This window comes from Ichthyophthirius multifiliis (genome assembly GCF_000220395.1).
Source record: "Ichthyophthirius multifiliis unplaced genomic scaffold scaff_1120509251297, whole genome shotgun sequence".
NCBI lineage: Eukaryota > Ciliophora > Oligohymenophorea > Hymenostomatida > Ichthyophthirius > Ichthyophthirius multifiliis.
In genome coordinates, this window is record NW_004086011.1 from 8260 (window position 1) to 25372 (window position 17113).

Sequence of the window (17113 nt, forward strand, 5' to 3'; positions counted from 1 at the left end):
ATAAATAAATTAAATTATTTATTTTTTTAAATAAATATAATATTAAAATTAATGATTATAAGCATCATATATATATAAATATTATTTATTTTTCAAAAAAAACTATTATTTTAAATAATATTAAATTAAAAAATATATATATTAATTATTTCATATTTATTATATAAACATAATTATTTAAATATTTGAAATTAATTTTTTTTTTTTTTTTCAAAAAATAAGAAAAGTAATAAAAATGGGATAAGAATAATCATTATAATAAAACAACTAAATTATATAAAATCAACAACAACAAATATATTAAAGTAATTCTACTCCAGAAGACAACATGGAATATATTCAAAGAAGCAAAACATAAAGCCATAATCAATAAAACTAGAATAACTTAAACAATAATTTTTAAACTTCTTAAATTCTTTCAGGAAATTTCAGTGTAATTTAATCTAAAAATTCAAATAAAAATGAAGATTAAGAAATTATTTATAACCATTAATAAATTCTTGATTTAGAAGATCAGAATACCAAATAAAAAGATTAAATAAAAAGAAATAAAAATCCAGAATTAATTATTAGTAATTAACAGGGCTTTATGAATACTTTTGGTCCTATCCAATATTAAAACCAATAGCAGTATGTATAATAAGGATCTTTAAAATAAAACGAACAATAAGATAATTAATAATAATAGTATTCTCTATAAGAATAATAACCATATATGTTATAAAACTAATAATAATGCATGCCATAAAACTAATAATATTTATTTTAACTATAATAAAATTAATAATTATAATAATAATAATTGCATTAATCATATTAATCAAATAATTTAAATTCGTAAATAGACAATAATTAATAATCTGAAAGAAAATAATAAATTATTAATTTACTTTTACACAATGGAAATGATAATTAACCTTAATAAATATAAAAATCGTAAACTAATAATTTCAATTCTTCGGCAGTTGTAGAAAGACTTTTGTAAAAAGGTAAAGAAATTTAAATAAGAAATTAACTCACTTAAGATTTCTATGATTAATATGAACTTAAAGAATGTACTTTTTAACCTAATATGAAAAGTTAGAATAATATAGGCGTATAATTACCTTTATAATAAAGAACTTTATAGGAATTTTTGGATGGATAGAATAGATTTTTAAAGAAAAAAGAAGAGAAAATTTAAAAAATAAAAACTAATGTTTAATAAAATGAAGTTTCTTAATGTACATATTAACCTTCTGTATTATAAGTTTCGGAAGTGGTGAATATTTCTAAAAAAAATAAAAATTAACAACAAAAAAAATATCAACCAGTACATAAAAGACTTTTTAATTTACATAAAATGCAAATATAAAAATAAGGAGAAGAATCGAGAGGTAATTTGGATAAATAAACTGAAAAAAAAAGTGTTAATAAAAATAATTCTTAAACTATTGAAAGATTATATATGTTAGGGAAATAAAAATAAAATGCAAAAAGAGAAGGAATTGTATTAAAAAGAAATAAATCACCTTCTTAAAATTCATTGAATGATGATAATAAAGGAGCTAAAAATAATAATTTAAATATTTGTTCAAAATAATCAGAACTTAGTCTTGCTTAAAAACTTATGAAAGAATATAAATATGTAGTTTCTGTTATTGTACCTGATATTCATTAATAATAATATTAATTAGATTATATATAGTGAATATATATATATGTATATATTTTTTATAACCAAAAAAAAATAGAATGTCAGAAATTTTCAGATTAATGGGACTTATTAGTTATACGGAAAAAGTAGAAAGTTAAAATTTTGTAAAAGAAAGAAGTTTAATAAATGATATGTGGATTTTGTTAAATGGAAGTGATTTTGGAGGAGTTAGTTATAGGAATTTACTTCTGTTTGTGTTTGCAATAATGGGTATTTAAATTGACTTACCGACTTTTAAAAAAGGAAAAGAAGAAAACTAATTAAATATTATTCTCTCAAAGGATATGGCTTAACCACTTTTAAGAGATATAGCAGAAATGAAAATTGAATAAATAGAATAATTCAAATAATTGACTTTAAATAATCTAAATATTTCAAGAAATAGTATAATTTAATAATAATAATAGACTTAATAATAAAAAACATAATAATATAATTCAGAATAGGAAAAAATTATTTTTGATTTAACAAAAAATGAAAATTTAAACGCAAATTTAAAAAGTTGGATTTCTTAAAGAAAATAGGAATTAAAAGTAGGAAATTTCGATGAAAATAACAACTTGATTCTAACTAATAACGAAATTAAATAAGTTTAGGAAACTTTTTATCCATTATATAATAATAAATTACATACAGAGAGGGAAAAATAAATTATTTTAATTAATAATAATAATAATAATAATAATAATAATAATAATAATAATAATTTTATTTAAATCTAAAATGATTTATTTAATGAAAGTAATAAATAGAATATTTAAGAAAGAGTAATAAAACATGTTGATTTTTTAGTTCATTAAAATTAAGAAAAATTTAAAATTAAAAAATAATTAAAAGATTAATAACAAGAGCTTTAATTATATGAATGTACTTTTGCTCCATAAATAAATAATAATTATAATAATTCTTAAGAAAATATTCGGGAGAAAAACACTAAAAGATATTTAGATTTATATAGTTTAGCAAAACCACGTTCATAATTAAAGGATAAAAATACAAATGAGGTTGAATATGAAAAAAATTGTGATTAATGTACATTTGTTCCTGATATAGGAATATCTAATTTGAATACACATAATCGTTAAAAAAAAAAAATAAACAACTAAATTATTTCTAAAAAAAAAAAAAAAAAAAAAAAAAAAAGTCAAAAAAAATGTATATATAAGAAATAAAGATGAAACTATAGAAAGAATAAGAAAAGCTTATGAAGAAAGTTAATAAGTAAAATAATTTATTTCTAGAGGTGAACTTATATATACAGGATCTAGAAGTCCTTGTAAATCAAAAAAAAGTCGTGGAAGCCTTAATAGTATATAGTTTGCATCTCCTTAAATTAAATTAAAAAGACCTTATACGGGATCGTTAAAAAATAATATAGGGAGTTAGAATTTATCGAAAAATTATTAAACTTCTAATACTTAATATGAATCTTAATAATAATAAGAATAAGGTATTTTTTTGTTTTATATATTTTAATTTAAAATATTTTTTATTAGATATGAATTAAATGGAATAAAAATAAATGAATTTTAATGATATTTTATAAAATAAAAATAATAATTAATAAAATTACTAAGAGTAATAAGTTAATTAAATTAATGGTAATCCTTTGGTTTATGTTGATATTAATTTAGGCGGAGATTAAATAGAAAGAATTGTTATTTATAAAGATGATTAACCTGAATAATTAGCACTTAATTTTATTTAATAATATGGTAATATATATATTTACATTTATTATTTATTTATATATTCTTTTTTTATTCTATAGGATTAGACATAAATCTTAAGGACAGATTAACCTAATTACTAATTATGTAAATAGAAAATTCGCTAAATAATAATAATAATAATAATAATAATAATAATAATAATAATAATAATAATAATAATAATAATAATAGTAAATGAATATATTTTTAGTTAAAACTATATTATATTTGATTATTTTAATTTAAAAACGATATAAATTAATAATTTTATTCTGTTTTTTATTTTTATCAATATATAATTTAATCTTTTTTACATAAAAAATACTATATTTTTAAAAAAAATTATATTTATTTACTAATAATATTATAAATATACTTTACTAATTTAAATTATATTTATTATTAAATAAAATAAGAAAAAAATGAAAACATTAACTTTTTTTTTTAACTATTAAAAAATATATTATCAAAAAAATATTTAAGAAGCTTTATAAATATATTTTTTATTTATCTTTATAATTAATAAATAAAAATATATATAAGTTACTAGCTTTTGAAAAGAGTCAAATTATTAATTTATTAATTAATATAGCTATAAAATATATATATTAGTAAAAAATGGTTTTATTCAATTATAAATTAAATATATATATATATATATATATATATATATTTATAATAATAATTTTGAACATTTTTTTTTTTTTCTTTTCTTTTTATTAATATGAAAGGTAATAATATGAAAACTAATAAAAAATTACTAAACATATTATTATTACTAATATACATATATAAAAATAAGTATAAAAATTAATTATATGTGATATTTTTTTAAAATAAAGAACTTAATAAAATATATACCTTCTTTAATAAATGAATTTAGGCCATTTTATCATAATTTTTATCTTAATATATACAAATAAATTCTAAATATATAAAACAAATACAATAATAAATATTTGATTTAGTAATAAGTAAATCAAAAAATAAATAATTTACAAAAACTTTATAAATATTTAAAGAAATATTGATTAATTAAGTATATAAAATTGAAAAACAAATTAACAGACGAAGAAGTTTACTTAAGTAAGTTATTTATATATTTTTGTAAAGAATAACAGTTTAATAGAAAAAAAGATATTAATTTTTAAGTTTAAATATTTCTACATTAGGAAAATTTTTTGTAAATAAAACAAATATAATATTCCCGAAATTTATTTTTAATGCTTTTATAATAAGAATAGTAAATTTAGGGATATTATAAACATTTATGGATAATAAATTAAACTTTTTAATATAAATAGTTAATTTTATAGGTTAAAATACTATGGTAAACAATAAGAAGAAATATTTTTAAAAAATTAATATGAAAAAAAAAAAACCTTAAAATAACATATAAGAGGTTTAAAAAATAAACTTTAAATTCTATTTTAGTATAGAGCAATATTGCCCTAAATAGTAATTATAAATAATTAATTTTTTTTTTAAAAAAAAGGAAGAAATTAAGAAAAAAAAAGTCTTTAAATAATTATACGTTTAATAAAAAATTAAAAATGTAAAATTTTTTGTTAATTAAATAAAAGAATAAAATAAAAAAAAGGATTTTCAAATTAGTTTATTGATAATTTATAATAAAATAAATTATTTTAAGTTTTAATTAAACTAATAAATATATAAAAAATATTTATATTATTTACTACGTAAAAAAATAATTAATTTAATAAATATATATATATATATATATAAATTTTATTAATGATAATAGTTTTTAATTTATTTTTATTAAATTGTTAATTAAAATAAAAAAATATTTTTAATAAAAAATGTATAGATAATTAATGTTTATATAATCATATATTTCTAATGTTATTATATTTAATAAAAATTAAAATAAAAATTTATATAATATTTATATTATAATTATATATATACATATATATAATATATATATATATATATATATATAAATGCATATATAATTTTTATTATTATTTTTATATTTATATATAAATTATTTAATACTATAGTATTTTACTTTTAAAATTTTTTTTTTTTTTTTTATTTTTTAAATGTTTATTTTATATTTTATTTTAAATTGTTATAATATTTGTATTTAAAATTTATATTTTCTTATTTTATATTTTTGTAAATCTTTAATAATTTTTTTTATATAGAAGAATATTTTTTTTAACTAATCTTAATAATATATTAAAGAATTTTTTTTTATCAATATATTTTATTAATCTGTAATAAGCTAAACTATAAATTATTCTATCTCATATATATTTATGAAAAATAAAATGATTAGATGAATTTACAATAAATGAAATAATTATTTGTAATTAATATGTTTATATTTTGTATTAAATTTATTAATTAATATATTTTAAATTCAATTTATTATGTAAGATTATTTAGAAATTGAAAAATTTTATAAGTTTTTATATGAAAATTATATTTAAGATTTATTAAATAAAGTTTTTCATTTAAAAAAAATTATATTTTTGCATTTTATAACAATTAGCATGTAAAATTAGTTATTTTTTATTTAATATATTTATTTAGTTATCTTTTATATGAATATTTGCTTTAAAAATCTAATTAAATATTAATATAATTGATTTTTATTTTTAAAAAAATCAAATTATATTCGAAAATATTTAATTTTATATTATTATATATAATAATAAAGAATAAATTTAATTTTTAATATAAAAAATTTACTTATATATAATTTTTTAATAATAATATATCAAAAATCTATATAAATTAAAAGAATTATAAATGATAACTTTATATAAAAAATTTTCTCGAAAAAAAAAAAATAATTTAAAAATTCATAATAAATATATAATCTTATATATAAAGATTTATATTATAATAATAATTTATTATTAACTGAATTATTTAATTTTTAATTTTTTTATTTTTTAAACAAAAATTTAATAAAATTAATTAATTTTATCATATTTTTTTTTAAAATAAATATATATATATATTTAATTAAAATATAAAAATAAGTATAAGAATATGATAAACAATATTTAAACAAGGTTTCCACGCACCTAGAGTAATAAAAAATTAGATTAATCAATAAAAAAATAAGCTAATCATCAAATTTTTAAAAACATAATAAACAGTAATTAAAAAAATGTTTTTAAATATAAAAAAATACATTTTCTTATTTTATAAAAATGAAGAAATAAATAAATCATAAAAATAATAGAAATTTTAAAAATAAATAGAAAAATAAAATCAAACTTAAATTTAACCTTAAAACCAATATTTAAATACTTAAAATTTTAGTATAATTAATTAAATAATAAAATATATTTTATATATTAAAAGACATTAAAAATTAAAATGATACTATAAATATTTCATATCGCACAAATAACTAAGGCTAATAATTTTCTCCTTATTAAAATATAGGTGAAAAATAATTTAAAAATCAATAAAAAAATAATTATATAAGCTTTAGATAAACTTCAAGAAGAAATGAATAGAAAGCGTATTTTTTCATAAAAAGAATATATTTAAGTATCACTTAAGACAGGAAAAAATATTTTTAAAAACAAAAACTTCTAGGATATAGAAAATTAAATAAATAAAAATAAATTATAAATATATCACTAAAAAAAAACGAAACATAAGGTTAATAAACATTAAATAATTCAAATGATATTGATTAAAAGGAAAATTTATAATAACAAGAACTAAATTAAACAAGATAGCTAAGATTTGCTTAAAATTTTAAAAGAAATTTAAATTAAAATTTGCCATTTAAATAAACAGTTTAAAATAATAAAACATAAAATATAACAAGCAATAATTTAAATAAAAGTAAAATAAATTGTCATAAAAAAATAAATATAAGACAATTTAATAATAATTTTCTAGAAAAAAAATACAATACATAAAATACTACTTTAAATGTATATATATAAAAATATATATAAATATATATATATAATATATATATATAAATATAAATATATAAATTCTTTAAAATAATTAAATTTTTATATAAATAATTAAATAATTATTATAATTATTATATGTTTATATTTATATATATATATATTTTTTTTTTATATATATACTACAAAGAAATATAACTTTAATAATTTAAATTTAGAAAATATACAAGGACTTTTCTAAAACTATTCAACTAAAAGTAAAAAAAAAATATATTACATAAAATAAATTAATTAGATTAAACAAGAAAATTCAGTTAATTCACTCCATGTTAAAACCCTAAAAATTAAAACTTTAGTTATAATGAGAAAATAAATAATGTTAATTTACTACCTTTCAAACAAATTTATAATAATCTTTAAAATAATTGTTAAAAAAAAGAAAAAACTACAATATTAAGTGATACTATAATTTAAACAACTTTAGAAAATTTAGAAATTTAACCTAAAATAAAAAAGCCTTAATCAGCATTATATTTAAATAAAAGAAAGAATATTAATTAAAAAATAACCTTAGATAATTATGATATTCTAGAAGTTATAGGAAAAGGTTCTTTTGCCTAAGTAAAACTAGTAATAGATAAAAGTGATGGTAAAAAATATGCTTTAAAAATATATGAAAAATTCAAACTTTAAGATCCGAACAAGTTTAAAAATATGCGTAGAGAAATTAACCTTTTATATACTATGAAACATTAAAATATAATAATGTTATATCATGTAATTGAAACTGTTTCTTCTGTAAAAATATAATATATAATAAAAAACCTATTATGATTTTATTTTATTTTAAAAAAGCTTAACTTGATAATGGAATATATTGGAAATAATAGTCTTTATTAATATCTCAAAAATAAGAAAAAAAACTAACTCCTTATATATGATGTAAAAAAGATTTTTAGATAAATAATTTAAGGAGTTGATTATATTCATTAAAAAAATGTCTGTCATAGAGATATTAAACTTGAAAATTTACTTTTAGATGATGATCTTAATATTAAAATTATTGACTTTGGATTTGCTGTTTGTTCCCCTCATGATAGAAAATTAAATAGCTTTTGTGGAACTCCAAGTTATATGGCGCCTGAAATTATAAAGAAAGTTGAATATTCGGGATAAAAGGTAGATATATGGAGTTGTGGTATTGTTTTATATATCCTAGTTTGTGGGAAATTTCCTTTTAAAGGTATTATTTTTTAATAATTAATTTTCATTTAAAATTTTATTATTAAGGTTATGATGAAAAAGATCTATATAGGAAAATTCTAAAAAATAATTATTAAATACCTTCTTTTGTTGATAATTAAACAAAAACTTTACTAAAAAAATTATTATCGCAAAATCCAGAAGATAGACCTTAAAGTTGGCAAGTAAAAACTTATTTATTTATTTTTAATTTTTAACTTTTTTTAATTTCAAAAGATTTTGTAAGATGATTGGGTTATTAACTAAAATAAAATTGAAAATTGATTTTTTTTTTTTTATATAAATTCATGTATATAATATTAATATATTTTTTTTATTTTTATGTTTATAGATAAATTTTTATTATTTTTTTTTAAAAAAAAAAGGAATAAGAAAAAAAAAAAAAAAATATGATTTATTTATTTAAACTTAAATTAATTTTTTTTTTTTTTCTTTTTTCAAAAATAAAATATATATATATTAAAAAAAAAAAACTTATATTTATAATGAACAATAATAATACATTAGATTTTCAATAAAATATTGAAAATAAATAATATCTAAGTAAATAAAATTCATTATCATAAATACACGAAAAAACTCATTATTCACCTTCTGCACATCTTAGTTAATATAAATAATTATTATAAAAAAAATAAAATACGCGATTAAATAACTCTAATTATTCATAAGATGATAATATTCCATATAATATTATATCAGAATAAAATCTATATTAAACTGTGAATGATGATAATACATAAACATTAAATGCAAAACTCATATAAAAAGAATTATTTTTGTTAAAAAAAAAAAAAAAAAAATTATAATAAAAAAAAAAAAAAAAAGAACTAAAAAAAATTTAAAAGAGGCATAAGCAAGAGCTAATATTTTGGCTCATGAAAATTCTTAATTATAACATTAAAATAATATTTTGGAATAATAATAAATTAAAACAAAGGTAAAAATATTATTTTTATGTAAAAAATATTTATTATTTAAATTACAAAAAGAAAAAGTGTAAAGAATTAATAGAAAAACTTTCTATGGAATAAATGAAAATGAATGAATTGAATTATTTAAATAAACAATTATAAAAATAAAACGAATAATGTAAAGGAGATATATAAGAAGTAAATATAAAACTAAAAAATAATTTCGAAAAACTAAAATAAAAATATGACGAATATTAAGAATAAACAGAAGTATAGCATGAAAAAATAATAAATTTAATAAAAAAATGTTCATTAATGATAGGATCAAAACAATAAAAATTAACTGTAAGCTAAGAAATAAATTAGTATAAAAAAATAAAATAAAAATAAAAATTAAAAATAAAAAAAAAAAGATAAGTATGTAAAATATTTTAAAATATTGAAGGTATATTAGATATTAAAGGAACAATTAATTAAGATGGTAATAAATATTATTTTATTTAAAAAAAAAAAATCAAAATAATAGAATTATATATATTCGAAGACTTAAAAAATATATCATTCAAATTCGAATAAGAAAATGAAGAATTAAAGTCTTAATTAAAAAATCTCGAATAAGATATAATTAAAGAATAAAATTACACTAAAGAAGTACTTCCTCGTTATAGAGAAAGTCTAGAAAAGCTAAAAGAAAATAGTAAAATAATGAGAGATAAAATTAAGGAACTCTAAGAATAAAAACATAAAGATAAAGAAGAACATGAAATAAAAGTAAGAAAAATATAAATTAATTACCAAAAATCTGAAAATGAGAAAAAACATTTAAAAGAATAATTAAATAAAATAAATAAATTATATGAAGAAACTTAATAAGAACAGGAAATTCTTTTAACCGAAATTGAAAAATTAAATGAATAAATAATTAATTAGAGTTAAAAAATAAATGAGTAATAAAAAACTATCCAAAGTTAAAACACGAAAATAAACAATTTATAAACTTAAATTTAGCTTATATAAAAATCTAAAAAAACCTTATAAAATAATCTCCAAGAAGTGCCTTTTTTCGGTAATAAAAGCCCTACTTCAATTAAATAATAAAATCTTTCAAATAAATAATTCTTTAAATAAGAGGATATAGGAGATGATAATAATACATGTTTTGAAAAGGAAAAAAATTAACCTATTAATAAAAAATACAATAAAACTAAGAAATATAATACTGATTAAGAAAACTTTATTACTTTTGCAGAAAGTAGTGCTGTTTAAAGTTCTTTTTAAGGAAAATAAATTCAGTACCCTTAAAATAAAAATAGTTTATGTTATAGTAATGATTATTATTCTATAAATAAAAGTTAAGATATATAGAAAAATATTAATAATTAAATCCCTATAGAGTATGAAATTAATGAACTTGATGAAGAAATTAAAGAAATTTAAAAATGTTTAGAATTAGAATTAAATGACTTATAAGAAAATGAAGAAGATTTTTAAGATTAAAGTGATAACTAATGAGTGTTTATATTTATTTAAAAACTAATATTATTTTATATACATATTATAATAAAAAATAATATATAATTAATTGTATTTTTTTCTTTTTTTTAAATAAATTAAAAATTCCTGAAATTTTTATAACAAAAAACTTAAAAAATTACTTTTAAACAAACCCATTTATAATTTTTTTTTTTATTAAAAACACCGATATATATATAAATATATAAATAAAAAAAATATATATATATATATATATATATAAATAAAAAATGCATTAATATTTACTTTTAAAAAGACAAAAAAAATTCACAAAATAGAAATTTTATTAGGAAGAGTTTACGGATCATACGTAAATCCATTAATATTCGGAAGATTTATATTATAATCTTCTATAGGAGTTTCCAAAATAGGTTTAGGTCTTTATAATTTTACTTTTTTTTGCGTAATAAATTATCTAAGAGGACTTTCATATTTTTACATATAAATACCTTCCCAATCTATATTCAAAAAAAAAGGATGAATTCTAATTTCAGTCCAATTTGGTCTTTATTTGGGTTCAGTATTAAGACATTTTTTAATTAAATCAATACTATCATCATTAAAATCTGAATTAAATATAGGATTATTATTCAAAATTTGTTTCATAATAACATTCCAGTTTCTTTAAGGATTAGTAAAAGGTGGTTACCCATTAATTAATTCATAAAGCAAAATTCCAAAAGCCCATATATCGCATTTTAATGTATACCCGTTTTTTTCAAAAGATTATTTACATTTAATAATCTCAGGAGCTATATATTCTGGAGTCCCAAGAAATGAAAAAGTCACCTAGTTTTCATCTTTAATACTTTTACCTAAACCGAAATCTGCAATTTTAAGATGTCCGTCTTCTGTAATAAGTATATTTTCTGGTTTTAAGTCCCTATACATAATTTACATTTTCTCATGTAAATATTATAGTCCTAATATTATTTATATTCATATATGTTTTTATATATATTTACCTAAAATAACTTCCGCGCATATAAATTTTGCTATTTCTATAGGAAATTTTTTATATTTTGCTATATATGAATACAATTCACCTCCTTTACAATATTCCATTACTAAATAAAGCTTTTTTTCTGTTTAAAATGAATATTTTAAATTAACAATAAATGGATTTTTATTTTCTAATAATACTTTTCGTTCAATTAGCATTTTTCTGTTTAAACTTTATTCCATTATTTTAGATTTTTTTATTATTTTCATTGCAAATATTTTATTATTTGATATCTTTTTAACTAAAATTACATCTCCATATGCACCTTCTCCTAAATTGTCTAGTTTTTCAAAATCTTTTTAATTTACTTGATCTTTTGACTACTTTTCTTTAAAGATATGAGGAATTTTAGGTTTATGTGGACTTATTCTTTATTCTTGGGATATCTGGTTTAAATTTTTTTTAATTTGAGTATCTAATTCTTCATTATAAGCAGAATTTTTGATTCCGCTTGTTTTTTACTATTTTCAAATGTTGTTTTATTTGACTATGGTGGATGGCATACTTTTTAACATATTTGTCCCATTTTAATACTATTTTAATATTTATTATTTATTTAATAATTTTTCCTTATTTTATTTTTAAATTTTTATTTTTAAAAAAAATATAAAAACTTAATTATTTAATAATGGTTTTAAAAAAAATATTAATTTATATCAATATATATATGATTATTTTATTTTATTAATAATAAAGCCTTTTTTTTAATAATTATATTTACTTAATTGGATGCTTTTCACTAAAATATTTACATTTATTTATGTTTTCATTAATTTTTTATTTTATTTTAATTTTATAATAATTTTTTAAAAATAAATTATAAATTAAAAAATATATTATTATTCATTTTTATGTATTTTACCTATTAATTAATATATTAAAATAAAAATATTATAAAATAGATTAAAAATCAAATTATATTTAAAGATTAAAATTATCTTTTATTAAAATATTTTTTCTTTCTTTCTTTCTTTCTTTCTTTTATAATTGCTTAAATCATTTTACATAATAATGTTAAATTATAACAATTTTACGCATTTATTTTAAAATCTTTTTTAATAAAATAAGAATAAGTCAATATGATAATAATATTATGAAAAACTAATAACAAAAAGCTTATCAAGAAATATAATTCGAGTATAAAGTTAGAAATAATAATTATGTTTTAAATATTTAAAATGAATGACTTAATAAATAAAATATTTAAGATAATAAAATCCAATAACAAATTTCGAACTAATATAATGTTATAACAAATTTAATAAATTTTAAAATACTGATTTTTAACAAAAAAGATTAATTTCTAAATTACAATTATTCTTAAATATTGAAAAAAAAAAAAATTTAAATAGTAATAGAATAATAATTTTAATTTATAACAATATATATATAAAAAATGCCAAATAATAAAAACTAAAAGATTAATAATATAAAGTGCTGAAAATTAAAAATATAATACTATTAAAATTAATAAATAAATATATTCTTATAGATAATAAATATAATCCTTTAAAATAAATATAAAAATAAGTTTTTTTTTTTATTATTATTTATTATGAAAATAAAGGTTAATAATTATTAAAAATTACTAAAGAAGATTAACTTTAATAAAAATTAAGACCATATAAATTATTTAATGAATAAAATTAAAAAAATATTAATTTTTTTATATATATGTAAGAATATATAAAATTTAGAAGCATCCACTTTTTTTTGATTAACAAAAAATTAAGCCGAATCTCAAGATTAACTCAATACTAATTTAAATCAGTATTCTCAATGTTTTTTTAATTGTATTTTTACCTAATATTGTACTGTTTCTTAGAAAATACTTCTTAACTTTTATTTAGCAATTTTATCGAATATTATTATAATTAAAATAGTAATATATATAAAATTTAGGCTTTAAAGCAAATAATTGAGCTAATAGGAGTTTTGCTTTTAATTTTTATTATTTTTTTAATATATTCTTCTTTCAACAGTTTTTATTTTTTGATTTCTTAAGATTTATATTAATGGTTTATTTTATTCATTATACATTTTTTCGACATAATTTTAATTGGTTTAAGTTTATCAGAATTAAGGGCATTTTATTTTGATGACCTAATTGAAATAGGGGAAATTCGTTTAATATAAAAAATTTAAACTAAATATTTATAGCAATTAATTTAGAAGTAAAAAATTGTGTGTTTAAATAGCGAATTTAAATAATATAGAGTATAAAATTATTTATAAAAAAAAATACTTTAGTATATAATTTAATTTAATTAAAAAGGCATAGTTAAAAAAAAAAAAACTAACTAAATAATTTTTAATTGTTTTATTTAAATTACTTAAAAAAATAAATAAGAATAAAAATATTAAAAATAGAATCATCCTCCATTGAAAATTAATTAAAAGAATTTTCTTATTAATTTTTTTATTAATATATATATCTAACTCCCTATCCAAATTATAATAAGGAATAATAAAATCAATCAACAAGGATAATAAGTAAAGAATAGTCTATTTTAACAATTCCATTTAAATTTTCAATAATTAGCCGGTCTAACTCTCGTGGTCTTAATTTTAGTCGAATATAATTCTTTATGAAAACTAATAGGCAAATATTAATAACAAAACATATTAAGGAAATATTTACATAAAAAAAACATAACAACAAAATGAATACATATTATCAATATAAACTATAATAGATGAAATTTTATATAAAGTATGCTTATTATCTAGAGTTTTTCTATCATAACCTTTCATTCTCTACTAAATAATGACATATACAAGCTGACATAAAATTCTGATAGAGAACTAATCAATGCTAGCTTTACAATGTCACATATTTTGAATTTCATTAATAAATAAGACTGAATTTTTTGATTTCTTACATAATTTTAGGTATAAAGGAAATAAATCAATAGTAAATATTAGAAATAAAGAAATAAATATTTTAATTTCATTTTATAACAAGAAAATAATAAATATAAAAAAAAATTAATATAATAAAAAATAAAATTGTAAAAAATAAAAAAAATATAAGAATGAAAAAAATATATATTTTATTTAAAAATCTAAATATATATACTTATGTTAAAACAAAAAAATGTATTTTATAAAAAAGAAAAAAGAAATTATATAAAAAATTTTAATTAATTAATATAAAAAAAAAATATATAAATATAAAATATATAAATATATAAATGTATAAATAAATATATAAATATATATATAAATATATAAATATTTTAATATATAAATATATAATTATTTAAAAGAAAAATATTTTTCAAAAAATAATATAATAATTATTATTTTTTGAAATTATACTATAATAATATGAAATTAATTAAATATAAATTTAATTCTTATCTTATTATATTAATTTTATTTAAAGACTAAAAAAATAAAACCAACACATTTAATATTTATTTTTATTTTATGTAAAAATATTATTTATATAATTTTTTTATTTAATTTAGTTTATTAATAAAGTCGATAATTTTATATTAAATTAAAAATTTTTACCATTTTGTAAAATAAATTTAAATATTTATATTTTATTTATTTTACAACAAAATTTTAAATTTATAAGTTATTTTTTTTTTTATTAATTAAAGTTAAAATTAAAGAACTAATTTATATTATTTTAACATTTTTTATTTTCATTATAAAAAAAATAAAAATGAAAACTTTATAAATTAATTCATTTATTATTTTGAATATTATTTTAATATTATTTTTCATATTGATTGAAAACATTTAATTAGTAGGAAATAAAATTAATATAAAATAACCTAAAGTTTTTTAATATTATTTTAATAATATTTATTAAAAATTTTGATAAAGACTTTAATTAAAAAATAAATTATATGAAAAAAATGATAGAACAATATATTTTATATCAAAATATATATTTTTTTAATTTATTAAATATAAATACATTATTATAAAAATATTTTTAATTATTTAAATTATTTTATACTTAAAATTCTAATATTACTAAATATAAGTTTTTATTTTAGAGTTAAATTATTTTGAATAAAAATTTACTAATATAAATTGAATTAGTATAAACATATTTTTATTTTTATCTCAATATAAAATATCAAAAAAAAAAAGTATATAATATAATAAAAGATTTTTAATAATAAATAAAAAAGATATAAAATATATATTATAAATTTATATTATAGAAAAAAAAAAATTATAAATGAATTTATAAATAATTATATTTTAAAATTTCATTAATATTTTATAAATAATAGTAAAATGTAAAATATATTATCAATAAAATAATTGATAATAATAAAATAATTAAATAAAATTAATTACTAAAAAACAATATAAATATATATATATATATATATATATATTTATAAATAAATATCAAAGATAAAAATTAATAATTATTTATTTAAGACAATAATAATTTTCTGGATTACTATACTGATATTTAAGAAAAAAATTAAATTTAACTAATAATTTATAAATTTAATGTAAATAAATATTATTTATTATATTAAAATAATGTAAAATTTATTTTTAAAAATATATATATTTTTTTTATTTATTTTTATTTTATTTTATTTTTATTCAATTTTTATTAATTGTATTTAAAAATTTTTCATATTTTATTAATTATTTTTTTTAATTTCTAATATTATGATATTTAATATTTATAAATAATTTTTATTATGATTTTTTTGAATAATGATGTTTTTAATAAAAAAATTAGAAAATTATTAATTAAGTCATTGTTTAAATTATTTTTTATTAATTTAAATTATTATTAATTTATATCTTATTTTATATTTAATTTTATAAATAAATGAATTTTTATTTTTAAATTAATATTATTTATATTATAATTAATTATTTTTATTCAATGCTTTATTTTTTATAATGTTTATATTCTTTTTATTATACTTTATTTTCTTTTATCTTTATATTATTCATTTAAAATTTTCTATTGTTTATACAAAAAAAAGACTCAAGTGTTTCTTATTTTTTTCTTAGAATAATAGTCTTAAAGAAAATATTGCATAAAATAGACTGCTAAATATATCAAAATTATTACT

At 14.2% G+C, this 17113-nt stretch overlaps 2 protein-coding genes across 2 annotated transcripts, besides 43 other annotated features; one reads left to right on the forward strand and one right to left on the reverse strand. All coding sequences in view use genetic code 6, as the record gives it.

The window, feature by feature from the left end:
- Positions 1–2090: 2090 nt before the first annotated feature.
- Positions 2091–2129: a microsatellite.
- A 228-nt stretch (positions 2130–2357) lies between these two features.
- Positions 2358–2403: a microsatellite.
- Positions 2404–2492: 89 nt separating this feature from the next.
- Positions 2493–2538: a microsatellite.
- A 273-nt stretch (positions 2539–2811) lies between these two features.
- Positions 2812–2839: a microsatellite.
- Positions 2840–3532: 693 nt separating this feature from the next.
- Positions 3533–3599: a microsatellite.
- A 124-nt stretch (positions 3600–3723) lies between these two features.
- Positions 3724–3758: a microsatellite.
- Positions 3748–3809: a microsatellite.
- Positions 3810–4051: 242 nt separating this feature from the next.
- Positions 4052–4086: a microsatellite.
- Positions 4087–4315: 229 nt separating this feature from the next.
- Positions 4316–4362: a microsatellite.
- Positions 4363–5307: 945 nt separating this feature from the next.
- Positions 5308–5374: a microsatellite.
- Positions 5331–5386: a microsatellite.
- A 49-nt stretch (positions 5387–5435) lies between these two features.
- Positions 5436–5508: a microsatellite.
- A 433-nt stretch (positions 5509–5941) lies between these two features.
- Positions 5942–6000: a microsatellite.
- A 598-nt stretch (positions 6001–6598) lies between these two features.
- Positions 6599–6663: a microsatellite.
- Positions 6609–6656: a microsatellite.
- A 681-nt stretch (positions 6664–7344) lies between the features above and the next one.
- Positions 7345–7407: a microsatellite.
- Positions 7395–7448: a microsatellite.
- Positions 7406–7448: a microsatellite.
- Positions 7417–7459: a microsatellite.
- A 634-nt stretch (positions 7460–8093) lies between these two features.
- Positions 8094–8821, forward strand: IMG5_177670 (protein kinase domain protein; the record flags this gene model as incomplete). Its single annotated transcript, XM_004027643.1, has 3 exons — positions 8094–8126; positions 8184–8571; positions 8619–8821. The coding sequence occupies 3 exons, from the start codon at positions 8094–8096 to the stop codon at positions 8819–8821; spliced, it is 624 nt and encodes a 207-aa protein (XP_004027692.1).
- A 554-nt stretch (positions 8822–9375) lies between these two features.
- Positions 9376–9418: a microsatellite.
- Positions 9419–9872: 454 nt separating this feature from the next.
- Positions 9873–9917: a microsatellite.
- Positions 9873–9922: a microsatellite.
- Positions 9877–9916: a microsatellite.
- A 670-nt stretch (positions 9923–10592) lies between the features above and the next one.
- Positions 10593–10633: a microsatellite.
- Positions 10634–11206: 573 nt separating this feature from the next.
- Positions 11207–11260: a microsatellite.
- Positions 11261–11305: 45 nt separating this feature from the next.
- On the reverse strand, positions 11306–12483 carry IMG5_177680 (protein kinase domain protein; the record flags this gene model as incomplete). The annotated part of the gene is made up of 2 exons (XM_004027644.1): positions 12004–12483; positions 11306–11961 (listed from the first exon to the last, which is right to left on the reverse strand). Exons 1-2 carry the CDS (start codon positions 12248–12250, stop codon positions 11306–11308), a joined length of 903 nt encoding a protein of 300 aa, XP_004027693.1. The 5' UTR covers positions 12251–12483.
- Positions 12484–12614: 131 nt separating this feature from the next.
- Positions 12615–12641: a microsatellite.
- A 355-nt stretch (positions 12642–12996) lies between these two features.
- Positions 12997–13023: a microsatellite.
- Positions 13024–13481: 458 nt separating this feature from the next.
- Positions 13482–13526: a microsatellite.
- Positions 13514–13565: a microsatellite.
- A 1450-nt stretch (positions 13566–15015) lies between these two features.
- Positions 15016–15046: a microsatellite.
- A 145-nt stretch (positions 15047–15191) lies between these two features.
- Positions 15192–15228: a microsatellite.
- Positions 15192–15278: a microsatellite.
- Positions 15194–15278: a microsatellite.
- Positions 15203–15299: a microsatellite.
- Positions 15203–15306: a microsatellite.
- Positions 15209–15294: a microsatellite.
- Positions 15307–15743: 437 nt separating the features above from the next.
- Positions 15744–15775: a microsatellite.
- Positions 15744–15782: a microsatellite.
- Positions 15783–16376: 594 nt separating this feature from the next.
- Positions 16377–16413: a microsatellite.
- Positions 16414–16590: 177 nt separating this feature from the next.
- Positions 16591–16626: a microsatellite.
- Positions 16593–16629: a microsatellite.
- Positions 16596–16650: a microsatellite.
- Positions 16602–16636: a microsatellite.
- Positions 16651–17113: the final 463 nt, after the last annotated feature.